The 27,616-nt window shown below is 45.1% G+C and overlaps 2 protein-coding genes across 5 annotated transcripts; one reads left to right on the top strand and one right to left on the bottom strand.

Annotated features, from left to right (window-relative positions):
* The first annotated feature begins 48 nt into the window (after positions 1–48).
* TMEM38A (transmembrane protein 38A) lies at positions 49–6,361 on the top strand. Of its 3 annotated transcripts, none has more exons than XM_056334383.1 (6): positions 49–178; positions 2,193–2,349; positions 2,920–3,104; positions 3,731–3,818; positions 3,934–4,051; positions 4,370–6,361. In XM_056334383.1, the coding sequence occupies exons 2-6, from the start codon at positions 2,204–2,206 to the stop codon at positions 4,589–4,591; spliced, it is 759 nt and encodes a 252-aa protein (XP_056190358.1). In that variant the 5' UTR covers positions 49–178; positions 2,193–2,203; the 3' UTR covers positions 4,592–6,361. The 3 variants fall into 3 exon arrangements, with proteins under 3 accessions (XP_056190358.1, XP_056190359.1, XP_056190357.1); XM_056334384.1 differs by having other exon boundaries at positions 63–189; XM_056334382.1 differs by lacking the exon at positions 49–178 and adding an exon at positions 1,744–1,825.
* On the bottom strand, positions 1,607–27,616 carry LOC130147372 (endoplasmic reticulum-Golgi intermediate compartment protein 3-like). Of its 2 annotated transcripts, XR_008821221.1 has the most exons (6): positions 27,350–27,550; positions 25,070–25,189; positions 20,906–20,961; positions 18,043–18,241; positions 4,404–4,526; positions 1,607–3,779 (listed from the first exon to the last, which is right to left on the bottom strand). XR_008821221.1 is itself a non-coding variant. In XM_056334386.1 (5 exons), the coding sequence occupies exons 2-5, from the start codon at positions 26,464–26,466 to the stop codon at positions 4,483–4,485; spliced, it is 303 nt and encodes a 100-aa protein (XP_056190361.1). In that variant the 5' UTR covers positions 26,467–26,539; positions 27,350–27,616; the 3' UTR covers positions 4,433–4,482. The 2 variants fall into 2 exon arrangements, 1 of the variants encoding a protein (XP_056190361.1); XM_056334386.1 differs by lacking the exons at positions 1,607–3,779; positions 18,043–18,241; positions 20,906–20,961 and adding exons at positions 25,616–25,739; positions 26,452–26,539 and having other exon boundaries at positions 4,433–4,526; positions 27,350–27,616.

Genomic DNA, 27,616 nt, shown 5'->3' with positions numbered 1-27,616 from the left:
GTGCTTCCCCGGGGGCGGCCCCGGGGCGCTCCGTGCCCCGCCAGCGGCCCGGCCCGCGCCCCGCCATGGAGCTGGCGGCGGCCCTGCAGCTGAGTGAGCTGGCGGCCGCCTTCGCCACCCTGCCCGTCTTCCCGCTCTTCGACACGGCCTACTTCATCGTCTCCCTCCTCTACTTCAAGTACGAGCCGGGTGAGTGCGGCCCCGGGGTGCAGGGGCCTGGCGGGGCGCGGCGGGTGACCCTCGTGTCGGAGTTCCCGAGGCCCGGGCTCGGGGACAGGAACGGGCAGCGCTGCCCCCCGGGCTGTCGCGGGCCTCTAAGCACGAAGCAGGAAAAAGCAGGATCCAGGCGGCCCCGATTCCCAGGAATGCCCCGGCGTTTACTGCCGGCTGGACTCCAGCCACATCCAAGTCTTTTTAAGTTCGGTCGCTTCTTAGCTGCCATCCCAGGGCTCAGTGTCGCGGTGCCGTGCGTCTGCTGGGCTCCTCCGTCTCCGTGGCAATGCCCTCCTCCGATTTATACACTCAAAGGCTGTAGGTGAAACCCCGGGGGCTCCCCACCTGCCGGACCACCCTCTGCGGCACCCGGGGCACCCAGCCACCCTGCTGTGCTTGTCCTCATCCTGTAAAGATGGATCGATCTGCCCCACAGCTTTCACTGCCCGCGGTGTCACAGCCTGACTCCACCTTGGGCTCCTCCAGGTGCCAGCTTCTCCGTCTATTTTTGATGCTGTGCACACTCTCCGTGCACTGTCTGGAATAGTTCCAGCCTAACTGCCTTATGACTGAGACAGCAAAGCCACAAAAACCCCATGCTCCAGTATAATTTTAAATCCTCCTGTTGTACGATCTCCGTGCTGTACAATCTACATGCTATTCTATTTAAACTCCACATAAACAGAAGTGCTGGGTTTTTTTTTTCAAGCCCTGATCACTTACAGCTGTCATCCAGCATTAAGTCCTGAGCAGAACAGTTAACAGGCAACCCTTATGAAAATAGCTTTTACAAATATGTAAGCCCAGTAATCCGTTTGGACTGGGTAAGGCAGGGGTGTACTTTTCACTGGATTCCTACACTGCTTCATCCCACAGCTCCTGTGCTGAAGATTAGTGTCAGGATAGTAATGTCCTGTTTCCTCCTTGGAGACGGCATGGCTTCACGGAGCCAAAGAAAAACAAGTGTTACCAAATTTAAGCCTCAAGCTAAACTTGAGGTTCCTATAGAACCAGCTTCATCTCATGGCTGTTGCAGCTGTCTTGCTCCCACGTTTTCAGTCGGCTGAAATGCCTCTGAGGATGGAGGAGCCCGAGCAATCACAGTTTCAGCACACGCTGATTCACTTACTGCTATGTAAGGTTGGCTGCTGTTGGTAATGTTGACAAAACATTTTATAGTGTTCTCTCTTTTGGCTGCCTGTTATTGGCTTACTGAACAGAGTTCTATCTGAAATGCTGCACAAAGGACTCAGGAGTGGTTTAAGGCAATGAAGCACTCTTACAGAATTGATGTTCTTGGGAGATTTCCTTGAAGAAGTACAGATGTGGATGAAAATGGCTAGAGGAATGAAAAAACCAAAAGGCAGCAGAAGGTTGTGGGAGGAGACCATAATGTATTACCAAGGAGTGACACTGTTTTAATAACTAGTTGTATTTTCAGAAGCCATTTCCAAAGTAGTAGAGGAGCAGGGAAAAATCCTCAAATCCTTTTCTTTCAAATAAAGATTAAGAATTACTGTTCTATTTTTGCAGGTTATCTTATGAATGAAAGAGCTGAACAGATTGTTCATGAATTCTAGAGGGCACCTAGGTTGAAGCAATGGAGAGAATGGTACTAGTATGCATTTTATTTTTAGACTGTAAAAAGATGTTTTCAAGGGAAAAGTTGCTCGTTCTGATTGCAGCAAGTCGCAGCAAATACAGGAGAGAAACCGAGCCAATTCATAAACTTCTAATGACTCAGTTCATCCGGAACTTTAAGGGGGGCCTGCAAGCTATGATCAGGCGTATCATTTCTGGACAGTATCTGGTACTTGTTCAGGTTTCAGAGAATACACATTTTTGTATCTTGTTTTACAAGCACTTTTCTTTTGACTTATTTTGTTGGAGAACATGCACCACAAGCTTCTGTCATAGAGGGTCTTGAAGTTTCTACCTATTTGCCGAATTCCTCTTCTCATTTAGAATTTGCTTCACAGGAGCCGTGGAGATGTCTCGTAAGAGCCCTTTTGCCTCCTGGCTTTGCGCTATGCTCCACTGCTTTGGAAGTTACATACTTGCTGATCTGTTACTTGGAGAACCACCTATTGATTACTTCAGTAATAACTCCAGCATCATCCTGGCCACAGCAGTCTGGTGAGTCTTTTGCACTTCACCTGATTTATTAAGCGTGAGACACCGCTGGCTGTGTACAAGACCTTCGGGTGTGAAGGGAGGTATTCTGTTTGTGTGACACACTTGTATTATCTTGCTTGGATTAACTGGGGAAAGAAGGGGTGGGGTGATGTAGCCTTTGAGTCTTTTGTACTCCTAGTTTCCAGTTTCTCTGACCAGTTGTCTTAACGCTTTGATGATATGGGTTGGGTGCAGTCCAGTTGCTGGGCATTTCTATTCATAGCTGCTGCAGCAGAACTATGCCAAGATGCAAGTGCAGCGTGTGCTGCACTGATACCACATACAGTGGAGGAGTGGCACACACTGAAAATCTGGGGGCATTTTATTTGTTTTGTTAGTGAAATGTGCGCAAATTAACCATAACTACTCCAAGTTTAATTTCGTGGGTGCGTACGGGTTGTACATGCTATTGTGTGACAGAACCAGTGTTTCCTTCTCCCCAACACTACAGAGCTCTGGATCAGTCCTCTCTGTATGTCCCAGATCAGGACAAACAAACGGGTCCTTAAACTCTTCGTGGTTTTCTTGCAGGTATTTGATATTCTTCTGTCCCATGAACCTCTTCTACAAGTGCGTTAGCTTTCTGCCTGTGAAGCTTATCTTTGTGGCGATGAAAGAGGTGGTGAGAGTTCGCAAAATTGCAGCTGGGGTCCACCATGCTTATCACCGTTACCACCACGGGTGGTTCGTTATGATGGCTGTTGGATGGGTCAAAGGTGAAACATGACATACTGTTAATCTGAGCTCTGTGGGGAGGGATGGGAGAATCTGCGAGGGAAGCTTAAGGTGACCACATCCCTCAGCAGGCTGGTTAGTGGCTGCAGTCAGCTGGCCTCAATCAGTCAGGTTTCCCAGAACACCGACAGTTAGTCATACTTGCCAGGAGGGCTGTCAGTTGAGCCATCATCTAATGTTAACAGAGGCATGAAGAACTGGAGAACATGAAAAACTATGAAATATGGGTGTAGAATTCTGGAATTCTTTGTTCTTCCTCCCATGTTCTACTGTCTCTGGCCTCGCCTGTAGCTTTTCAGGGGGGTTCTATCAATGTTCTAACAGCCCAGGCAGTTTTCTTTTAGCTTTTATTTGCAACAAGCACTTGAGCATCAGTAAAAGGAACGGAGGCAAATGCCCTTTCCCTGTCTCGGGAAACACTCTACAGAAAGTCTGGAAGGCATTTGCCCCACTCTTCTCTTTTAGGCTAACTTCTTTTAAATTTGGGAAGAATGTCATGACCTTTTTGTTCCCCTTCGGTCATCCTTGTCCCTTGGGGATCTGGAAGAGGCATCGGAACTTTCTTCTGGTGCGGCAGTTCTAGCTGTTTGCTTCTACTGTTTTGCAGGTTCTGGTGTTGCCTTGATGTCTAACTTTGAGCAACTGCTGCGTGGGGTCTGGAAGCCAGAAACAAATGAAATTCTTCATATGTCCTTGTAAGTAGGTAGCCTGTAAATTCTCTGCCAGACCAAAAATGGAATTTAACGAACTATTCAGGACTGGATGCAAATGATGCAAACCTTCTAGAAAAATTCTTTATTTCTTTTCTAGCCCTACAAAGGCTAGTCTGTATGGCACAGTCCTCTTCACTCTGCAACAAACTCGCTGGCTCCCTATCTCTGAAGCCAACCTCATCTTTTTTTTCACCATGTTCATGACAGTTTGCAAGGTAAGTTTACAGCAGGTTTGCCGCCAACAACTCTACAAAACCAGAGAAAGAGTACAGGCTTAAACTGGGGGTGTTCGCCTTCCTCAGTCACTACTGAAGGCATTGGCTATACATACCAGGAGAGACCTGCTCGGGAAATTAATAGGCTAAATTCTCCCATCATATAGGCAATACGGTAGAAGATCCTTGTGATAATAGCCTTGAGTCGTGTAGCAATAGGGACTTTTATCTGGAGTAAGTGGAATGCTCCTTACTAGTTAGTATTTCCTAGCTGGTGTGTGTGATCTTTAAATTTATGTATTCACTGTTGTCTGGCAGGTTTTCATGACGGCTACTCACTCCCACGCCTCACCTTTTGCTCCAGTGGAAAGCTTCATCTGCCCAGTTTTCTTTGGCTCTGTTTCCAGTGGACACACTAGTCATCAGCAGGATCAGCACGGGGCCTCCCATGAGGTTTTCCATCCTCCACCTCCTCCTGCAAAGTCAAAAGAAGAGCTAAATGAAGGCACAAGGAAACGGAAGGCAAAAAAAGCTGAATAAAAAAGCAACCACACAGTAAACAGGCCAAGAAAATTCTTCCAGAGCTGAGTCTCAAAGCCACCTGTGACCTCCTTTATCCTCCAGTCCTTCTCTCTCAGACTCTGGAGGAGAGATGGAAGCCAGGACACTGCCAGGCAGGTCCCTGAATTTCATTTGTGCTGTCTGTGCTGCTGCTTGCTTCTTGGTCTCGTGTCTCTCTAATCTGATCATATTTTCAGGGGTTTGTAGATTTGTGCCAAGATGACAAGTGGGTGCCAGTTCCCAAACTGTCAGCAATTACGATGCAGCATTTTCCATTGATGTAAAATCTTTCACTGTGTTTATTTATGAATGGAGGTAATGGTTTGTGCTACTGCAACTCCTTGGAGCTTTCATTGACGTTTATGACGTCTACCAAAACAACAAACTGTTTAGACACAATCAATGTGGAAATTGGATTTCAGACTCAAGGAAATTAAACGGTTTCCTATGAGCCTGATCCAATTTTTCCTAGCTTCCACATCTGCCATACCTCCGGTTAATGTGACATTTTATATGCAATAAGGACATTGACTCCGGTGTCCTAGCCAAACTCCATTTCTCTCACCTAAGTTCCCCCTGATTCTTAATGGACAGAACATTGTCATTTCTCTTAAGTCTGTGTTTGCAAGAGTTTTGAAGCTGTGAAATGCTCCGAGTGCTTTCTGTTGGTACTGTTGTTTTTCTGAACTGTTACGGAGCATTGCTGCATGTTGTTAGTAATAGCGTGTCCCACCTCAAACCTGATCATATTTAACGAGCAAAGCAGCATGGTTCTGGTTTGTTTGTAATCCTGTGGAACACAGAAGAGTGTGCGAGTGTAAATAGGTATTTATTACTATTTATTTATAATTGCCAGGGCACCTAATTCATGGACCTGAATCTGGCTTTTTTAAAATGTATCTTTATGTAGAGAATTGGCTACTTCTAAGCATGGTCCTAAGCCCACAGCTCCATGCTGGTTTGTGCTTAAAGCAGTGATGTTGGTGTGCTGAAGGGCAGCCTGAACACTATCACTGGATGCAGGAAGGAATATTTCTTATATTCTTAAATTAATATTAAGGCTGAAGAAGTGAATTTCACACTAGCTGATTAAAACTACTATAAAGGACTGATAAAAGCACAGCAGGTGAAGACATTGATTATCCTTTGTAGGTCCCTTTTGGCCAAACTACTGTGAACGCAGCTTGTGCCCAGTGAGTGAAGAATCTGAAATGCTCATAAAATGGCTCAGGGAGGAGTCTGTTAGTTTGTTCATGTTCTGCTTATTGCGTTCTTAAAATGATTGTCATCCATGGCATGCACAGGGATGCAGTGTTGGGCTTTCAGTTAAGCAGCATATTGCCATCCCTAGCAATCAGGCTTGCTGCTGTCATCTTGCAACTGGGAATATAAATAGGAGGATTCAAGAAAAGCTTTATTTGTGTGTGTCCGTCGTTGTTTGAAATTGATGGTTAATTAAAAATAAAAAAAACAACCTTGTATGCAACCAGATGACAGCCAGTACAAAAGGTCAATGATTTGTGGGCTTGGGTTTTGACAGTGCCTTAATTTTGTGAGTTTTCCTCCCCTTCAGTAGAAAACAGGAATTCTACCCGACAGCTCAGCTATCTGGTTTTGCAGATACGTCAAGTTTCAGTAGACAGGTATCACTAGCATGCACAAGACTATAAATTTTTTGAGATGTCTGATTCAAAGGGAATTTTGTTTTATAAAAGCCGCCAACAAATAAAAGTTGTGGAGTGACTCTGATTGTCCACTGGCACGTGGGGAAATACGTATGTTTCTTTTACTCTCACCGGTCTCAGAAGCCACACAGTCCTTGACCTGATGGCAAAATGATTATAACTGAAGAGAGAGATCAAACTTTGCTATGTCCTACAGGTATGCCTGAGCATGTTATAAATGGAAATACCATGCTAAAAAGTCCATTGCTTTTGTTGTGTTTGTAGTCTTGTCACCCAAGCAGACTTTCTGGGATTTCAGGGATGCAAATAAGGAAACAAACTTCCTTCAGTGTTTATACCAGATTCTGTCCTTCCTTTTGTCACTGTAACAGGAAGGAGGACGTTCACCTGGGACAGATAAATATATACATGCAGATACAACGACACACATGCAGTTCTAGCATATTTATATGGAGTTTCAGTAGTTCTATTTAAAACTCAAAAAAATTGAAATGCTTTGAATGAGCATGAATATTTATTTAGCATGATACTGTTAGCTGCTGCACTGCTTTCTGAGTCCCAGAGTCCTTGCTCTTCAAAGTCTTTCGGACTGAGGCAAATCGTAACTGCTTACCAAGAACAGACAGGAGAAATATTCCAAGAGATATTAAAATTAAAGCTTTGTACACCTCCCAAGTACCTTACCTGTAATGGAATTAGTATTGAGCAGACAACTGCCATAAAGAAGAGTCGCAAGTTTCATTTGGTGAAGCCTTTCATAGTGAGAGATACAGCACCTTTCTTCAATTTCCATAGCTCAGCACTGGTAGTTGTTAGTACAATTCCAGGCAGGCATCTGTCATTCCCAAGAAGCAAAGACTCATCTTTCAAAAAGCAGCACATCGTAACCATTGCTGCAGGGACACAGGGTTCTCCAGGGTGGGTTCTACACTTCTGGGAAACCCTGCTACACCTGGACATACATTCCCTCCTTAAAACTCTGCTCCAACCAGAATGAAAATGGTAGCTGGGCATTTTCTAGTAGGATGGAGTAACTTGCTTCCGTGGCACAGAGATGGGAATGATGAGGAAAACACGACACAGTCACTCTACCTCGTTTGCTAAATGAGGCCCTGCAAAGGGCCATTTATTTTCTGAAGGGTTTTGCGTGTCTCCCCCCAGATCTAACTCTTAAAATGTTCATTAATGTTCATTAATTTATCAGAGCCACTGAGAATGTCTGTTGCACTGTGGTGTGGGATTTAAAATCTCCGTATGACCCACAAAATGGAAAAGAAGGTGAGGGCAAGACTTATACCTATTAAAAAAAAAGAAAGTTTCATGTGGTTTAGCTATTCTCTCCTGTGACATCCACTTCAGTGTTACCAACAAATTTTGCTCAGGACCTGGACAGAACAATAAAACGAGCAGGCTGATGACAGTAGGTATTTCAAGTGCTTTGAAAAAATCCTGCCATGTCTCGAGTCTAATGCTGTGCTGGCTGTGCAGAATGTTCCCAGCTCCAGTCTGCTGCAGCACAGGGTGGGAGAGAAGCATGCCAGGGCTTAGACTTCCATGGGACAGACGTCATTCTCTCAAAGATGTTCTGATCTGATAACTTCTGATACTAACTCTAGTGAGATGTAGCTAAATTTAGCAATACATTTAATCCTCAAAGAGGCCCTGGTTGCTTGATGGAAAAAGCAAAGTGTTTCCGTTGCTGCTCTCAGCATTTTTTGCTGATTGACAGGTTTCCCTTTTCTGTTACACAGGGCGAGCCAAACCCAGTGTCTACAGCTTTTTCATCGTTGCAGATCAGCTTCACAGATAGGGAAAGCTCTATGGCCCTTACTGTTTGTAGAAAAAACCCAAACCCATAGGATAATTTTACAGAAAACATTAGTAATTCTTCACAGTAAATGAAGGAAAAAAAATAGGAGCACAAGGGAATGTTTCTACACCAAAGAGCTTACGTGAGAAAGGGCAAAGCTGAAACAATAGAGCGCCAAGCTAGAGCAACCAGTGTTGTTTTCCCCTTTTCCTTTTATTATTAATGACAGTATGCACATTCTTCCACGTTTGTTTTGTCCAAAGAGTAACCAAATAATTACATGACCCAGCTAAGCAGAAAGACCCAGAAGTTAAAGATGGATGTTAACTGGCCATCTCCTGAGCAATGGAGAAATTGTTCCTTTTAACACTTGCCAGGTGATTAAGCTGCCAAATGCTGCTTCTTCCTGCAGCCTATTTCATGGCTGTGTGCTGCTGTAAAGCACGAGATCAGTGCTGAGCATGTCAGTCCAAACAGCCCACAGGACACACAGAAGCATTAAAAATTACAGCTTTATACATTTCACAGTAGCACATCTTTATCTGGGCCCTTAGCTATAATTGTCTACTTCACAGTTCTGGTGCTATTCTTTAAATGACCCAAGCAGCTGCTGTAGGACACAAGATAGAAGATTATATGGAAGGTAAGGCTGATATAGCATGATGTTTCCTACAACCTTATATACCCAGATATTTTAGTTCTTTGCCAAAATCAGAAGATACATCTATAAAAGATTTTCCAGAAAGCTCACAGTCTGGATTTATATGACTTCTTCCACCTCTACTAGGAAGCCAGGACGCTGACCAGGCAACCAGCTATCAATGGAAAAAATACACCGCTGATACTGAAGCTGAGACAGTCGCTCTGCACACAGAGGGGTGAAACTTGCCTCTTTAGGATGCTCTTCTTATTGGCCCCAGGGAGATCTGGTTTGTCCTGTGTGCCCATCCACTGTAAGGAAAGGCTAATTAAAGGGGTTTAGATTTCATCAGACACCAACAGAGTGGTTCTTACTTGGTAAACACCCACAAAATTACCTCTCAGCTAAGAATTTAATCTGCTCTCATGTGGTCTGTAAAGGCAACAGTCTGTGAGCAAGCTGTTGGGGGATGATGGCTCATGGAACAGACAGACGGGTGAGAAAAAAAGTTCCTGTCAAGCCAGAGCCCACGCTGCCATGGCAGAGCCCGCTGCCATCATGACTCATAGTTGCTACTCACTTCACCTCTGTGGTGACACTTCTGACAAAAAGGAGATGTTGTAGTGCCAAGATCAACATTCACAAATACCTTTGAGCCTGGTCTCTCTTTTACACTTCTGCATTTGCACCTTTCACATATTATCCCTAGGAAAAATACCACTTATAATATTTTCTGTCATGACCCTTAATCTGTTTCCTTTATGTTCCAAAAGAGAAATGCGGGAGGGAATTTTTTAGAGAGCTTGTGGATGCAACCTTTTAGGAAGGATCAGTGTGAGATAGTGATTTAATTTTCATCTTAACTTTAGGGTACAGGTAGGCTATAGCGGTGGAATGCAGGAAAACAGGTCTGATAGGTTTAGAGGCTCAACCATTTTTATAGCCTGAGGAAATCCAGAATGTCCCTGGAAAGGATTTGCTTCCTTGCTTTTGTTTGGTTTTGATTTGCAAATTACAGAAAGCTCACCAGAAACCATAACACACATGCTGCACTCCTGCAGAAAGCAATCTGCTGCTTTTCCAATTATCCGGGCCCCCGATGCTTCTCAATTGAGCTGGCAGATCTTGACTTTCCAAAAAAAGATCTGCTAGTTGGTGACTTCTGGTCCCACTGCAACCAATTGCTAATTTTCTTTCATTTGTCAGCTGACAACAATCGGTGTAATCAGTAATAATGCCAGGCATACGCAGTGTCAGATGCACATAGCATGTCACAGATTGCAGAGCCTTGAAGAACAGTCTAAAAATCTGTGACTTTAAGAGTCCCAATGTTGGCTTAAATTAGATTCCGAATAATGTAGGCTAAACCCTAATGTAGGCTCTCTATAACATTTGTCTCTTAAGGTAAGATGCTTCATCTCCCTGACTGTTTGATTTATGATAGATTAGGATGTCAGTTAATCTCTTCTTATTTGGCTAGATGACTGTGGAGATTAATCAAGTACTGTCTGCAAAAGGAGACCATAAATATTGATTATGAATTTTTCTTTAATTATTCCTCTGTATGCCAGAGGGTTAAAGACAAGGATAGACACCAGCGTCTTAAATCTCATTTCACAAGAGAAACAGAAAAATCACAGCAGCTGCTCTGGTTGATACTGTTTTTCTCTGACACGCTTAGTTCAGTTTCCTGGAAAAGGCAAAAAGCCACAGAAACAATGGATTATGGTCTCCAGCGAGAAAATGGGGAAGCAGAAAGTGGTTCCAAGTGAGTGAGTCTGCTTGGGTGGTACAGCACCATCTCTGCTTCCACAGGACATGGAGAAAGCAGCATTTCTTACAGGAAAAGCTACACTGAACAAATACAGAAACACACATTGAAACAAACTGAAATAGCAACGTGCTGTGAATATTGGAAAACAGAGCAGCATGGAAGAGTGACATTGAAAAGCACTCTGTGCACATGAAGGGGAGACGTCTATTCTGTTGGGGCCTCTGCTGAGATGTCTGAGATGTTTGTACCAGTTACCTTATCTCCCTGTGCATTCCAAGGGCATCTGCACAAAGATGTTATTTGTCTACTTGTTCTCTGTTGACAGCTGCAGTTTCCTGCCTTTGAGCTCAACAATTGACATTTGGGGTGAGCCCTGCACACTGATCCCCTCGGTGAGGGGATTAGCAGTGGGTCACGGATGTTGCCCTGCGCTACAGAACCCAAAACAAGGTGGAAGAGCCAGATAGCTTCTGTCACTGGAGTCCTACTGTTAGCTGCAGTATCCCTCAGGAAGTCTTTTTTCTTCTTTCAGATTTCTACCTACTTGATGGTTTTTTGTAAATCATTACATTTTTCTTTCTGTCTTTTCCAATGTGCTGCTCTTTTGGGGATGGTACCCCAGTCCAAACAGAGCTATAAAGCAGTAAGTATTTATTGTGCACAGTTTAAACGCCTTTAGTAAATTCACTCTTGCACAGCTTGACAGAAGGCATACTCCCTCGGTATCAAGAAATCTGCTTTAAATGGCTGAGAGTGCCTGAACCATAAACCATACTAGTACTGGCAGGCTCACCTGATGCTAAAATAAGAGACAATTAGTTCTAAAATAGTCAAAGGTAGTCAACAAGGGGACCTCAGGCGTACAGCACCTGATAAGGAACACATTTAGTGCCTTAGAAAGAGCCCCCGGTGATTCTGCCCAAGTGACAAACACTGGTTGCTACAGAGATATCTGTCCTCTTCAAATACAGATGGATTGCTCCAGGATGCTGTGAAGTTTCCTGCATCTCAGTGCAGACAGTCAACCATTTCCTACTGTTCCTGTCGAAGTAGCTGAAATTATCTCAGTCTTTCCTTAAAAAACAGGAGCAAGCCAGCTTTCTGGAGAGAGACACCACAGACTGGTGGTCATTGCCATTAGTCATCCCCCCTCTAACGAGCAGCCTCTGCTGAGGAGAGCTCAGAGAGTCCAGATAGCAGCACGAGCTTCGGTCCAGATACATGCTGGGATCTTCTCTGTGGGAAGATGCTTCCCCTTCCTTTCCAGCCCTCCAACCTGGTCCGAATCTTCATCAGCTCAGTTTTTTCAGGTAAATAAGCTGAAAAGCCCTGAAGCTGCTGAATGCATCAGACAGTCTCTCTGCTTGAGTCTGAAAAGCCTTAAAATGAGGTGAGACTACTGTGCTTAGTGGAGAAACTGTAAGCTTGCAGCTTCATTTATTTGAAAGTGAAGACGCCTATAATCTGCTGCATTTTATGTACAGCTTTATTTGCCCTTAGAACGTACCAGAGACGGCAGAATTCTGTATTAGTTCAGGAACTAACGGCATTCACAGTGAAGCGAAATTCAGCCTAGGCACTCCTGCGCAGTAACAGCACGGTGCAGCGCGATGCCTGTCTGCACACAAGGCTGCAAAGTTTGCAGGCTTTCTCAAAACCCTGGGCAACACACGTTTGATTCCCATCCACCACTTAACAGCAAGAAATATTTGTGAAGACCTTCTCTTCTTGGACAATATCCAAATATTTCCCACTTCCTCTGCCTACTGGAACACAGTTGCCAGACTGAGCTCCTAAACTGGTAACTGGCAGCAGGTAACAATGACTCAGATTTTCAGGAATTACAAAACTCCATTCCTGCTTCTTTTGAAAATCATTCACTCTGTCTCCATTTTTAAATATGAAAACACAGGCTTAGACAGGCTCTCAATTCCACAAAAAGCGCATTCCAAAAGAAAGAAAATACTGCAGCATCACCTCCAGTAATGCCATGAATATGTTGTTCAGACAGTGAGGTGTTTCCAGCCTAAGTAGGTAGGTCAGCATTTACAGGAACAGAGCTGCAGTTTCTGGAAAGAGTCTATGAGAACTGCAGACAATCTGAAACGACTGGGCACATAAGGACACAGCTAGGGTTAAGATTTTGCCTACAATACCTGTCCAAGTTGTGGCAGACCTCATGCATTTTCAGGAACAGTTTTGGGATGAAGGACGTGACATGATTGGATTTTCACCAAAAGACAGGGTTAGAAAACCCCACTCTCTCACTGCAAGGTGGGGAATTCATGTGTTTTAAATGAATTTACACCTGAGTGTAAAGCAAAACAAGGATTTCCCATAACCACTGCACCTTTAATGAAAGCTAATGAATTATTCCAGAGAGTAGTTGCTCCCTGTTGGACAGCAGTGCAGACCTTGTAACTCCTAACCCAAGGGAGCCCTTTCCTCATCTGAAGCTGGCACAGACTTCATTAGGGATCACTTTTCACTTAGAACAGTCCCAAGGAAAGCTGCAGATACAGCCATTCCTTGTCCTAATTTTAGCATTCCCTCTTGTACTACTTTATCGCATGATTATGTAGTGCCATGAAAGTTTACATAATTTTGGGGAGAGAACATTCCAATTCTGAAGAAATTATAATCTTTCATGAGAAAACATATGTGAGGAGGGAAAAGTCCTTTATATTCCCCATGTCTTAATGTTGCAGGTGTGAAAAGTATCCATGACTTCAGACCTGTGTATCAGTGAAAAGGAGAGGGTGTATGCATGTGGGTGCTGGGAGTGAACACTCATGTTTCTGTTTGTGTGCATATATGTGTTTACTCTTATTTGCTTTGCCATCTTAATTTATCTTAAGTTTACCTAGTTTGTTGATTAATTCAGTGAACATATCACTTAAAAGGTGTCACAAAGACTCTTCTAGAAAGTGGTAATTCTCCTGTAAAAAGCACAGCAGGGGAAGCAGCCATAAAAATTTCACAGACTTGACTCTGTATGAAAAGATTCCCTGTGGGTAGAATTGCCTTTTATTGTGGCTGTTTATCACTGCTGAGATGGGTCAACAGTGTGGCTGAGTGGTCTTAAAAGAGGATGGAGGATTTGCTGCAGCAAGATGTAAGAAATACATTTTTCTGGATCGATGTTGCTGTATTGTATAACTATGCAATCCAGAATTTCCAGATCCAGAGTTTTCATATTAGCAAATTAACACATGGTGTCCCAAGCTGCAATAGAACCTTTAAAACATACTCCTGGTGGTAATGAGGGCACAGGCCTGCAGACATCTGGAAAGCACACTTTTACAAGACTTAACCTCAGTGCCATCTGTGTGAAATTCAACACAGATTAGATGATAGCAACATGAACTGCATTTTCAGCGCAAGGTCTAACATGACAAGCAGACAACCCAGCTCTAAATTCCTAACTTCTGGTGTGCTGCGCAAACCCTTTCATGCAGACATGGCTACAGAAAGAGACATCCTTCTGGAGAAAGTACACCCAGAAGTGCTGGCCTTATGTCAGAAGCACGGCCTAATGTTTGAGGTAAATTACTTCTTTCCTGTCTATCCTGTCGCAAAGGCCACCAAAAGATGTGTGATGGAGAAAAAAACCCCAAATGCTCATAGGTTTGCTGTCTCCTTATAAGCCACCTAGAGTCAAACACTGCTGTACCCACTCCCTAGAACTTTTGGATAAAGTATATTCGTATGTTTGAGTTGTATGGATTTCAGTGCAGAGTTAGGTGGTTAATCATCTTCAAGTGCCTGGAGACGAGGGTTTACATCATCCTTTTCTTTCTATAGTCAATCGGAAAAAAGTTCCATGTATAAATTCCAGTGGATATACTTCAGGAGTGGTTGAACTAGTCCTAATTATAATAATTTGCACAGAACTTCTAGCACAAAAGAGGGTATGGAAATGCCCTTATCTTCTTATGTCTTACCTTATCTGCCCTTATGACAGAAGATAGGCTTGAAATGTTGCGGAGAAAAACCTACAGTCTTGAGGTTCCTTGTCCTGAAAGACTGAATTGCTTACTTGGTCACCCATCCTCCAAACTCTTAAGTCTCTCACAGGAGAAATCCCTGCCAAGAGATTTTTAGTATCTCAGCATCTCTTGCAGTGTTCCAGTAATTAAAGTTGCATACCACTAGTGTCCAGACTGATTTAAAAAGTAGACACGATAGAATGACTTAATTTTCCCATGTCACTGTTTTTACAATAGCACTGACTAGTCTAAGAATCTTAAAAAAAATGTATTTTTGCGCAGGTAATTGATTTGAGATGGGGTATTTCCAAACTTGTAGACCCCAAGCATCAAAACACACAGCTCTCCCGGGAGGAAACTGAAGCCTGTCAGAAACTGTCAGCTGTCCCACCTTCACTGCAGTGCATGCTCAGCCCCTATGGCTGCAGTGGGACATACAGAGCAGGCCACACACACTCAGAAGGTCTACTGGACAAGGAAGGTGGTTTTCCACAGCAATTAGCCTGCCTGAGCAGCTTCAGAAAGCAGCTCACTGATGAGGCCGAGATGTCAATAACAGCCAGTAGTCCCTACAAGACAAAAGGAGCCCTGACAGGCACACACATATAATCCAGGCCTGAACACAGTCTCCTCAGAGCAGAAGGTAACAGGGGTTGTGCCTATTAACCAGCAGTTGTAAGAGGCAGATGGAGTTACACAGAAGGCAAGAAGCTCTTGCTCAGAGCTTGCTTCCATCCCAATACCTCAATATTAAGGCGGCTTTCTCAGTAACTAAGGAATAAATGCAAATTCCCTACGTAAAGAATCAGAAATGAAAATGCCATAGCAACCACCAGGGACAGAACAGGGTGTCACTCTGCAAGCCGATACCTGTTCCATGCTTCTAACCTACTCAAATTCCTTCGGTCACTCCTCTTAACCCCTGATAGCTTGCCACAGCCAGCAGCCCACCTCAGCTTCCTTGAAGCACTTTGGTGACAGTCCTGAACAGAAACCCACACCCAGAACTTTAAGCTTTGCAGAAGGGGAGAGGAGGCTGAGTGCGACACCCACAGATTGCTTGCTCAGATTGTTCTGGATTTAGAAAGGGAGAAAGTTAGTTTTGCTGAACAAAGAGAATAAACATGCAGTCCCAGGAGGCATAACTGAAGCCACAAGTAAATAAATAATCAAACAAATATTTGTGCAAGTTGTGCCTGATTTCCCTCAAGACACTTGCACCAAAGGCCAGCAATGGATGGGCCAGAGACCGTCAGAGCCTCATCTGAGCGTTACTGCACCCCAGAGCTCACCATTGCTGAGCTCCTTGCAGGTCACACCAGTTAGCAGTGCTGTATCCATATACAGATGGCACTAGCAGGCACTCAGGCAGTGTCTTCCTCAGCCTGATGCTCAGTATGTACCTCAAAATCTCAGCAAAACCAGCCACAAAGGTTTGTCTACTCTCGCTTTCCTATACACACACCAGAAGGGCACTGCTTGAAGGTTACACTGTGGGCTTGCACTCTGAGCTCACTCTGCCTGTTTCCAGACTGCATGGATACTGGATGCTGATGCTTTTCAGGATTTCGTTCTTCTCTGGCCCAGCCTTCAGTCCTAACGAAAAGTCCCCAGGCTCAGTCTTGTTCCCTTAGTTCTCCTCCACCCCAAAGCCAATCTTACAGTGCCATTAACCAAACTCCCCAAACCACTTCTGCTCTGTGCTTCCACTCCCTCAGCTCCATCATGCTCTGACCCCCCCAGACACGCTGTAAAGGCCTGAGGAGCTGCTGCTGTAGTCACTTCCCCCCCAGCCTGGGGCAGGCTGGGGCTCTGCCGGGCTGTCCTTATCCAACACAGAAGCCACACGGGCGCTGTAGTTTCCAGCATGTTTTCTGAGCAGCCCTCCCTGGCAATCCCAGGTGCTAAGCCAAGCAGCCAGTCCACACACCTGCCTCCCATCAGGCCACCGTCAGGCGTGGGGCCTCCAACACGTACCTGCCTCCTGTCGGGCCACTGCCGGGTGTGGGGCCTCTGACATACCTGCCTCTGTGAAACACTCCTCAATGCTTTTCTAAGATTTAGAAGTAATTGGCTTTCTTACCATAGACAAGCGATTAGCTGGTAATTGTTCAAGTGTGGGTTAAACTCTCGCTGCATTATTTCCATTCATCTTCCCCCTCTTGATTATTCTTTCAAATTTAGTTACAAAGCTGTGTGCTTCACCGAGTGACTGAAGCTGTTCAAGTCACTTTTTGTTCCTTATGTAACATATAGATACCATATCACTTTCCTCACATTGTAGTGGCACTGTATGATCTGACCTGATGGATTTATTAAATATCCTTGTTTCAAATGTGTTTTGTTTGTTTGGTTTTTTTAAAAAAAGAAATTTCTCCAGTATTCTAGCTTGGAGATTCATCAGACTTCTTACAGACACCTTAAACTGCTTCTCTTCCCAGTTGAAAAAGCCACAGGTTTTTATATTCCCTGGTTTGTTAATCAAGTTCAAATGCATTATATAATATATATTTATATATATTATATATATATGCCACTTTCTTTCTGCATTATCTGATCCTGTGCTTGTCATACTCATTGTGCATTGTTGGACCAACTGCTTAGACCAAGTTTAGAGTCAAGACCACAGCACATCCAGAGCTGAGATTTAAGTGATGCGTTTTGCCTTAATATTGCCTCCACAATATTTATTTTTCCTCAGTATTTTCAAATGACTCCTAATATAGTTTCACGTACCAAGCACTTTACTTACTTGTGTAGATCATTAAAAAGAAAAAAACCAAACCCCACCATGACTATTGTATCTACGTATTTTGCCACTATGCAGGTATGCTTTTTAATTATAATTTCCAATTCGGTACCAGGGTTAGTTTAAATAATTTAATTCCTCTTCTAAATGCTTTACCAAAACACACAGTGGATGGACTTCGTTTCAAAATACAAATAGAGGGGAAGTGAAAACCACAATCTGACTTAATTAAAACTCCAACCCCTTTTTTTTGCTGAAACATCAACTTGCATTTTTCACAAGAGCAGCAATCTGGAGCAACTGCAATGCTCCATGGTACAGTAAGAACATGCCAAGTGCTACATCTCACCGCATTGCCCAGAACAGCTGGAAGGAAAGTGTGTGGGATTCAGCACATTTTCACAGAGGTCTGGCATACAGCATCAGCACACTCAGAGACATCTTTAAGAGAAGTTAAAAAAGCTAGATGGTCTTGCTAGAAAATGTATTTGATGGCAAATTCAATTCATTCCAGGTCTCATGACAATACAGTACATTATTCCATTATTCCTGGAGGCAAACAGAATGCAGTATCTCCAGCATCTCTTTTGGGAGGGGGGCAGGGGGTGCGGCAGGGGGCAGAACTGGATGAACGTGGTCTGGCACAAAAGAGTTTTTAGAGTAGGGTCTGCAAAGCCAGACAAGACAGCTAATTTTATAGCAGCAAGGTTCACGCAGTTACATTCTCAAATTAATGCCAAAGAAAGAACAATGGGACAGTAACATAAGAGCAGTCAAGGCCACCTGGTAATTCCAAACCTCTTCTCTTGTGTAGTCAGAAGATCACTTGTGTTTCTAAAAATCCGTTTAGTTCTCCTTAAAGAGGGTTGGGGATTATTTTGTGGAGTGAGCTCCTTGCTTATTTATGTTGTCTTCCCTAGTTCAATTTTCTTCTGGATGGCACGTGCTGAGTGATAGATCAAGGAATCAATGAGTCCTGCGACTAAAAGGAGAAAAAAAAAACCCAGACAGATCAAGCCAGACATGCCTCAAAGAGAGAAAACTCTCAGGGAAAGAAAACACAAACCCTTCTGTTAGCGGAAAGGAGTTCCAGCTCCCTCCCTCCCTCCCTCCCCCCCCCCCCCCCCCCCCCCCCCCAACAGAAAACAGCTGCTGCTCAGAAGAATAACAACCTCAGGTCATCAGGGCAGATAAGATCCAGCTTGCAGGGCAGAGGTGATTATACCTCTCCAGAAAAAGATCTCTCTTACAGCGTTAAAAAAGAGACAGGCTGAGTCGCATGTGCTTACTGATGAGTGAGATTAATTTGGAAAGGAGGCTGATGTTGAGAACTTTTTGCCATGTTATTGCACTGATCCAGCTTGCCAAGGGCATGTTTCCCATTTCTTGCTCATTTCATAGCATTCTTAAAAATAACCTACCCTACCCAATGCTGCCCTTGATGGACATCCCTTATCAAAGACTGCAATGTTTACCCACCAAGGACACAAAGCAAAACAAACTGATGCCTTTAGTTCTCTCTGCAGTATTTTCCCCAAAGCTCTCCAGCACTGAAGGAGCCTGTTAACTCAGTGCTTGTTTGGGACCATAGAAAAGTTTAGAATGGGTCTACTGCACCATGAAACCAAGACAACCCTGCATCCATCAGGGCAGCTTTTGCAGGGCAGGAACCCTGAACTCCTACATGGGAGGGAACACAGGGTGCCAGTGAGCAAAGGTATTTTCAGTGCCTTTATGAAGATTCATGTTCTTTTTTCTTTTAGTCAACACCTCAATCTAAGGAGTAAGTGATTACTTGGCCCTATGCAAAGATACACATTTCAATGCTATATAAAGAGTAGCCGCTAAAACGGGAACAGTCTTTTGTTTATTACTGTAGAATACAGAACTACTGGCCTTACTATCTGGTCTTTGAGTGACACTTCAGATGACTGCCTTTTGTGGTTGTCTTGCCCTGAAATTATCTCTACCTGTGGAATAAATTTGATTCTGTAACACAAATACTGTTACACAGCTGATTTCTTTAGAATATAATAGTTAGGTTGGAAAAGACCTTTAAGTCCGGTCATTAACCTAACACTGCTAAGTCCACCACTAAACTATGTCCCTAAGTACCACATGCACACAACTTTTAAATGTCTCCAGGGATGGCGACTCAACCACTTCCCTGGGCAGCTTGTTCCAGTGCTTGACAACCCTTTCAGCAAAGAAATTTTTCCAAATATCCAATCTAAACCTCCTCCGGTGCAACTTGAGGCCATTCCTTTCATCCCATCACTCATTACTTGGGAGAAGAGACGGACCCCCACCTCGCTACTACCTCCTTTCAGGGAGCTGTAGAGAGCAAGAAGGTCTCCGCAGAGCCTCCTTTCCTTCAGGCTGAACACCCCCCAGTTCCCTCGGCTGCTCCTCACCAGACTTGTTCTTTAGACCCTTCACCAACTTCAATGCTCTTCTTCAGACAGGCTCCAGCACCTCCATGTCCTTCTTACAGTGAGGGGCCCAAAACCGTACACAGGATCCAAGGGGTGGCCTCACCACTGCAGGAATACTGGGGGACAATCACTTCCCTAGTCCTGCTAGCTACACTATTTCTGATACAAGCCAGGACACTACTGGCCTTCTTGGCCACTATTTCATCTTTCCTCTAGAATATAGACTCAGAACATGGCATATGGCAGCATGAACTGGCTGCCAAAGGTAATCAGTGCTAGAGGGCACTTTCATTTGTCGCAAAAATAAGTTTTGAAAGCCTCTCCTTGAGTCAGCCATAGAAATAAAGATGACCAAATTTATTACAGACAGAAATTCTGTTTAATAGTATCAAGTTAATTGAGTACTGTGACACCTCAGGTGATGGGAGAACCTTGCAGATAAAGGTATTATGCAATACATACAGAAGCTGACTTCTCAGGTCCAGTAAGACATGCTGACCAGATAAATCTCCAGGCTGGCCCTTCACAGCCATGTGAACATCTATGACTGTGTTTCAGAGCACCCTGGGTTATTACCTGGAGTGCAAGGCTGGACCAAGGCTGGGCTCTGTCACACACATGGAGCTGAGCAGACACTGATCAGCTGTTCAGAAGCCAACACTGAGAACAAAGCCCAGACACTCAAACAGCTCTGCAGGAACAGCCTCTCCTTACGGGCCCCCATGTAGCTGTGAGGGCTACTTTTAGTCCCCGCAGAGCACTCACTGGAGCTCCTGTGTCTGGGAATGCTTTCTAAGACCTCTCGAGATGGCTATGCTCATGGCAACCTGGGTTCACAGATTCTACTGGCTTTAGTTCCACATGAAAGCAACTGTCTGCTTACAGACCCAACCTGGCCAAGAACACAGTACAGATACATTCATATGGTATGTGAAAGACTGCATTATTTGAAAACAAAGTGTCCTTTAGAGCATCAAAGTAAAATACTATGATAGGTATGTCTTACATCATCCACAGCATCTTGAAAGTCTGCAGCACTACTTATACTCTCATACCACTCCAATGGCTCTATAGAACATGCTATATTCCCTCCTGAAGTCTGAAATCATCTCTCCCCATCAAAAAGGGATTTATTATCAGCCATACACGTTTTAGAAAAAGATGGCAAATGTTTAAAATGTAGAAAGAAAAAAGATTGAAAGGTGTGATACCTGTAAATATGCCTCTGATGACGACACAAGCTCCTGTGAGGACGTGTGTAAAGGACCTAGAATGAGGAAAACAATTTGAACAACCAGCATGAGCTCAGATACCAAAATGTCAGATAAGTAACAATTAACTAATACAAACTAATTCATAATCATCATAATGTTCATCATAGCAGGTAAGTATGCATTATATAATTACTAAGAGCTAATGATTAACAGATTTAACAAGTAAATAACCCCTATTGGCTACAGAATAGAGTTTGCCACTGATACTTTTACTCATTAGCATTGAGCAGCATTACAGCAGTGTGCTCCAAGGAGCTCAATGGCAACACTAGGAGGCAAGTACTGAACTTATAAACCTAAAGAAGGGCTTCTAATCACCAAGATTTTATCATTCCTACACAGGCAGAATGTACAGCAAGCTGCTGTAACACAAACCCTAAATCCCTAAGCACATGTTAATACATTTTAAGGTATAGACATCGGCTGTCCTTCGTTATGATCCCAAAATATTGGACAGCTGCAACCCCCTCCATTCCCCTGCAACTACATGCCTGTGATTAAGGGAGGACCTGGAAAGAAGAAAGAGCTTCCGTACTGACTATGACATGCAGAAAAGCTATAGTAAATGCAGAGTAAGTAACCAGTTTGGATCAGTGTGGGTGCTGCTGTAGGTGCTGGCTGAAATGCTATATAAATCATCTTCCCATTAAAAAAAGACTTTGAGGAAATTAGTCTGAACTGAGAACCATTATATCAGATTTCTGCTCAGTACACCAATTTCCTTCATCTTGATACTAGAATAAAAAGTTTCAGGTAATAATCAGAAAAACCCCAATCCTTTTCAGATGTGCACGCTGAGAGTAAGGGCTTCTGGGAGCGCCTCTTCCTCTCCACTGACTGGGAAGGGGCTTGGATGGCTTTCACGCATTTGCACCGTCGTGTCTAAGTGAGGATGGAGCTTTAAGCTATGCAAAATGATGAAATCAACAGAGGGTGAATGAAATGGACTGAATTTACGTAAAGGCTCATACCAACTGCTGAGACAACGTATCTGGAGGAAATGCCTTGGCTGATCTAGCAGCAAAAGCTGCTGCACGGCAAGCAGTCTGAGCAATGACTCCAATTCTGACTGAACAGGGTAAGGCTGAAATCCCAGATCTAACTCCTCTTTATGAAGATCTACCTGAAGAAGAAAGACAAACCTGGGAGAAATTGGGAGCACAACAACATGAGGGACAGTGGCTATTTGGAAGTAAACTGCTACTTCAAAAGAGGTATTTATGACCTATCACTTGCTGGCAGCACGACAGAGCTCACAGAGGGCCAGAAAGTATTGCTCTCAAAACAACTGTGGGCAACCCCTGGAATTTATGCAGCAGCCAAAAAAATTGGTGAGAGCTGTCGGCTGTGTAAGGATCTGCCTCTTTAAGAATGAAGATACTGCTGGGAAAGCCGCCTCCAGCGACGAAGTATCCTTTTCAAAACCTTCAGACTGATTATGCCGAAATGCCTAAAGTAATGGGGTTCACATACCTACTTCTTGTTGTTGATCAATTGTCAGGGTGGGCGGAAGCTTTCCCTACTTGGAAAAATGACTCAAAAGCAGTTGTTAAAGCTCTCTTAAAGGAAATTATTCCTAGATAGGGAGTTCCAGAGCTATCTGACAGGGAACCTCACTTTTCTGCAGCTGTATTAAAACAGATCTATCATTCATTAGGAATTTGATCACAATTACATACTCCCTATCATCCAGAATCCTCAGGACAGGTAGAGAGGATGAATAGAACTCTCAAAAAGAAATTAGTCACAGTCTGTAAACAGACTGGGTTACAATGACGTGAAGCTTTAAATTTGGGTTTATGGGATATAAGAAACACTCCCAAGCAGCCAACTGGAGTTTCTCTGGCAGAAATTCTTTTTGGAAGGATTATAGCAGTACCAGGAACTTATGTCCCAGCAAAGACAAGTTTGTCGGATGGAGGTGAACAGGCAACCCAATACTTATTGTATTTGCAGAATTCTTTCTCAGATTTGAGAAACGATGCATATTGGTATCAAGGAATTAACATCTCGGTTCCCCAACCTATCAAGGTGGTGAAAGAAACTGATCGTTACAATACCTGTTGTGATTTCTATAGTTGTGCCTGTGATCGCATTAATGCAATGTTCTGTAACTTGTGTGACTGGCTTAGTAGCAAAATTGCAAGAAAGAACTTGGAAATATGTTATCTATTCAACTATTGCAGGTATGCAATAACAAAAAGGAGGAAATTGTTAAAAGAAAATGCATTTTGAATTAAGAAATTTAAAGTGCTGAAGCAGCTAAGTGGCAGTACCAGGCCTCATCCCTAGCACAGCCCTAATCCAAGGCTGGTTTAACACCCAGGCCAGTTAATCAGTGGGAGAACAGAGAAGCAACAGATGATCAGTTTGTGCACACAGGTGCTCGCAGAAACACAGGGTGCTTTTAGAAAAATTGGCATACGTGAATAGGAATTGCTTGTTCAATGACTAAGCATGCTTGAAGGAGTATGTGAGTTAAAGCAGGCAGACAAGAAGATCGCGATCCAAGGAGGAGCTTGGAACAGAGGCAGAGGCTGGAACCAAACAGATGAATCAACTGGGACAGAGTCAGGTGATGGATTCGCAGAACTGACAGGACCAAAGGAAACTTCTAAAAACTTTGGATGATGACCAATGATCTGATAAGTGTAAGCTGTGCTGTATCCCTTTGTTCTCTGCCACTGACTGGGGTGGTGGCCCAGCTCTGCGTTGTGACTAAATCAAGCCTAGCGGTACCCACGTCTGTGTAAATTTTTCCTTTAACAGTCAATACTGCTATAGTTGCCATTTAAATAACTGACTGAACATCAAGTGTTACTAATAGAAACTGATAATCATAGAGTTTCATGAAGATGGGTGGACACTTCCAATCTAACTTGCCACATTTGTGGTGGAAATCAAACTAGCCGTGTCCTTTTTCCAGACAGCAGAAGAAATTGCTCGTTGCATGCAATGCAATTTGATCGCTTTCAAAATGCCTCTCCTGGATGAGACTGTTTGCTCCCTCTGAGTTTCCCTTCCTTTCCGTTGATAATGTAAGGAGCGAGAGCAACCGGTTCAAACTGAGTAATCCCAGTGGAGGCTGGCAACACAAGTAAGGCAGGAGGCCTACATGTGTTAACAGAGAATTAGATACAGAAAAGCGGGGTTTGACCCCAGACATTACATTCGTAATGCCACAGCCTGTGAATACAGAAAGGCTGCTAAGTGACACAACAGTAAGAACGCTATCACCACACTTCTGTGAAAACAGGAGAAGCTCTCGTACCTACCCACTGTTCAGCTCTAGGCTTAATTTAGCCTTTCAGCTTTTAAGAACAGAAAAGTTAAATCTGAGTTACAACAAATCAGCAAGTTTAGTTCATGCCAATACACAGAACTACACTATCACCCAGAACAGATAATAAGGACCTCACGTGTTAGAAAGACAAAGTCGGGACAGCATTACTGTTAGATTGCAACACTACCAGAATCGTTCCCGGTTTGTACTGAAGTACAACAGTAAGTCATAACATGTAAAAAAATGCAGAGGAGAGGGTTATGTAGCCAAGGACCACTTACTCCAACTTGTAACTGATAAATCAACTGAAATCTATCAATCGGGTATGCACTAACACACACAAAGCAAATGTAGTAAGACGCAAGTTTAGGCTTAAGGGTCAAGTCAGTGGAGCCTTAATGGAAAGAGGCTCTTTCCTCTAACCAGCTCGTCCCATTTGTCAGCCTCCTAGGATTTAAAGATGCACCCAAAGTCAAGTTTTGCCAGAGCAGCTGCTTGATTTCTAGTAGGAAAAGCCTATTCACTCAGCAGCTTTGCTCCTGAAATGCATCGAGTCCTTATCCCAATTTCAGGGGGACCAGGCAAAAGACTTGCCTTGCAAAAGTACCGAGTATAATATATATATACACACACACAAAGAAGAGCTTGTCTGATCTGTCAGTGTAAAAGATTTGTGTCCTATAAACTCTTCAAGAGTTTGTGGTGTTTAAAATGCTGTGAATTCAGCCGTCCAATGTTCCCATGAATCTCACAGCAGGCATACAGTGATGGAAAGACGATGAGAGCATCCATGCAAGAATGGCAGAAGAGCATCTTACCATGTCTCTCGGCTTCTAGAGTCACACGATTGGCAGCTTTATCCAAGCGTTGTTTAAACAGCTTGTGCTCTACATCCTGCTGCTGCTCTCCTGTTACATCCGCGGCATCGACGCTCAAATCTGAAAGCAGTGATCAAGGAAAGCGGTCTATCAACACACATTTGTTATGGCCTGTAGCAAGCTAAGGAAATGAAAAGACAGAATCGTTCAGCCAGCAGGGTAAGAACATGCCCAACAGGGAGAGCGTGTACGGCTGGGGTCAAGTGACTGACAGGGAATAAAACGCATGGTGCAGCACGCTAAATGGCCTTCCCAGGTTTGGTTTGGTGTCCCAGGAGGACCATTTCCAACTTCCAAGAAAGCATTACCCTGAAAGGTAGACATGCTTAAGGCAAAAAGCCAAAAGCCAACCCCTCAAAGCCCAGAACCATTTTCAGGAACACAGGAGTTAAGCCTATAAATGGCTGAAAGCTGCCTCCTACCTCTTCCCCCGCCACCCTTCCCCCTTCAACATCAGCACATTTCCTTTCACAAAAACATTGTGACCTGAGGTATCAGCTCGGTACCAAAGCACCACGATGTGCTTGCTGGCTGAGTGCTCTCTTAGAAGGCTGAAAGCTTCTCCGCACACAACAGCTGAGGCTTCCAGTCTCTCTGGCCTTCCCACGCCCTGTGAAACGTGAGGAAGCCAAAGACCAATAACATCTCGGGGGGTCAGGAGGAAGTCAAGATGCTCTACATCTAGAGTCCAACGCATTACCCAAAGGAATTACCACAACAGAACAAGAGGCAGGAACAATCGGTAGACAAGCAGATAACATACACAGCAGTAATACCCAGTCAGACTTGCAGGACTTCCAGTCACTTCATCCCGCAATTTTGTTTTGAATTTAGTTAAAAGGTAATCAGATTCTTAACACTCATTCTGCTTTTATAGCTTCTGGAGAAAGGCTAACACATGGCATTGGCATTACAGTCAGAATTCAAGTACCAAAATCACAGCAAAGCTGTGCCTTGCCAAGTGACTTCCAAAGCAGGCTCTCGAGCCTTTCAACAAGACAGTCAAGTCTGGAGTCTCAAGGGAACTCTGTGCCAGCTCTGTCAGTACGACTGAGCTCTCTGACAAAGTACACCACCATACAGAAATGTAAGTGGGTTTAAACCTCAGGCTCATTTACAATCTAAAAAGATAATACTGCCTGACTAGATGCGCTAGTTTAAGCACCCAGCAGGCCTGGCTGTGTAACCACGAGGGACCACCAATTCCTCCCCGGCTGTTGCCCAAGCAGCAGCACAGCACTCGGAAGCAGCAGGCACATGGAGCCTCGTGGGCCCTCGGCAAGTACAAAAGTTATCCCTCCATAGTCAGCAGTCCGACTCACAAGCACAAGGCACATGCCGAAAAGTAACGTCTGGACCGACCTTCAGTTTAGCTTCCCTTGATCTGTCAACGTACAATTCCGGATGAACCTAGGTACAACGAAAAAACAAGAGCCCCATTTCACTGGGAAGCAAATGCAAAGGCCTCTTCCCCTCAGCTGCTCTGGTCCAGGGGCTGACAGTCACGACACAGGATCAGCGAGACACCTGAGCTACTGCCTCCCAACCCTCCCTGGTAGTTCAACGCTTGCCCTTCACAATACTTTTTAGAGAAATCAGCAGTCGGGGGCGAGGGGTGGGGATTCCACCGCCGGCTTTCTTTTCCTTCCCTTGCCCGCTCACAGGGGTGGGAAGAGACTCCTGAGCCACCCCCCTGCGACAGCGTTACAGCAGGCCCTAAGGCAGCCTCTGCGGCCCGCGGGGGCCGGCGACCCCAGCCCGCTGCCACGGCCACGGCCAGCGGCTGGGGGAAAGACAAAGCCCCGCGCAGAGCTGCGGCGGCTGCAGCGACTGCCCGGGCAGCCCGGAGGCGGCGGGGGGGCGGCGGGGCACCGCGGGCCGACCCCCCTCCCGGGCCCCGCCGCCACAAGGGAGCACCGGGGCCGCCCTGCCGCCGCTCCTCGCCTCCTCGCTGAGGTAGCGGCGCAGCTCCGAGAAAAAATAAAAGGCAGCACCGTGAGCAGCCCGCTGACCACCGTCACTGCCGGGGAGACGAGAACCGCCGGCAGCCCCGCCGGTCCCGGGCCGGGCCGCCCGCCTCAGCCCGCCCGCCGCCGGCACCAGGCGCTCCCTGCCGCGGCCGAGCGCCGGCCAGCCACGTCCCCCCCAGCCGGCCGCTGCCCGACGGCCACGCCCGGGCTCGCCCACCGGCCCCCGTCTGCCCTCAGCCCGACCGCTCACCCAGCGCGCCGCCGCACGTCCCGGCCCGAAAGTCTTCCAGGCTCCCGGCGAAGGCGCCGCACCGCCACCGCCGCTCCAGCGCGCCGCGCGGGCCGGAAATGAACCCACCTTCCGGGGCTGGGCCGGCCCCGCCGGGCAGCGCGGCCCGGAGCCGGCCGAGGAGGGGCTGGGGCTGCCGTCCCGCGCCGGGGCGGGCAGGGGCTCGTTGCCGCCGCAGGCTCCCCTCAGCCTACCGGCCCCCGGGGCTCTGCGGCGCCCGCCCGCGGG

This window comes from Falco biarmicus, chromosome 4, assembly GCF_023638135.1.
Source record: "Falco biarmicus isolate bFalBia1 chromosome 4, bFalBia1.pri, whole genome shotgun sequence".
Lineage (NCBI taxonomy): Eukaryota > Metazoa > Chordata > Aves > Falconiformes > Falconidae > Falco > Falco biarmicus.
This window is presented reverse-complemented; position numbering and strand designations above follow the sequence as displayed.

Coding starts and splice junctions, on each gene's coding strand:
- TMEM38A (XM_056334384.1), top strand. CDS start 66: ATGGAGCTGGCGGCGGCCCTGCAGCTGAGTGAGCTGGCGGCCGCCTTC. Junction 2,350..2,919: donor ATCCTGGCCACAGCAGTCTG/GTGAGTCTTTTG, acceptor GTTTTCTTGCAG/GTATTTGATATTCTTCTGTC. Junction 4,052..4,369: donor TGTTCATGACAGTTTGCAAG/GTAAGTTTACAG, acceptor GTTGTCTGGCAG/GTTTTCATGACGGCTACTCA.
- LOC130147372 (XM_056334386.1), bottom strand. Junction 25,190..25,615: donor GTACCGAGCTGATACCTCAG/GTCACAATGTTT, acceptor CACTGCTTTCAG/ATTTGAGCGTCGATGCCGCG. Junction 4,527..25,069: donor TCTAGAAGCCGAGAGACATG/GTAAGATGCTCT, acceptor TTGACTTTGCAG/GAGGAGGTGGAGGATGGAAA.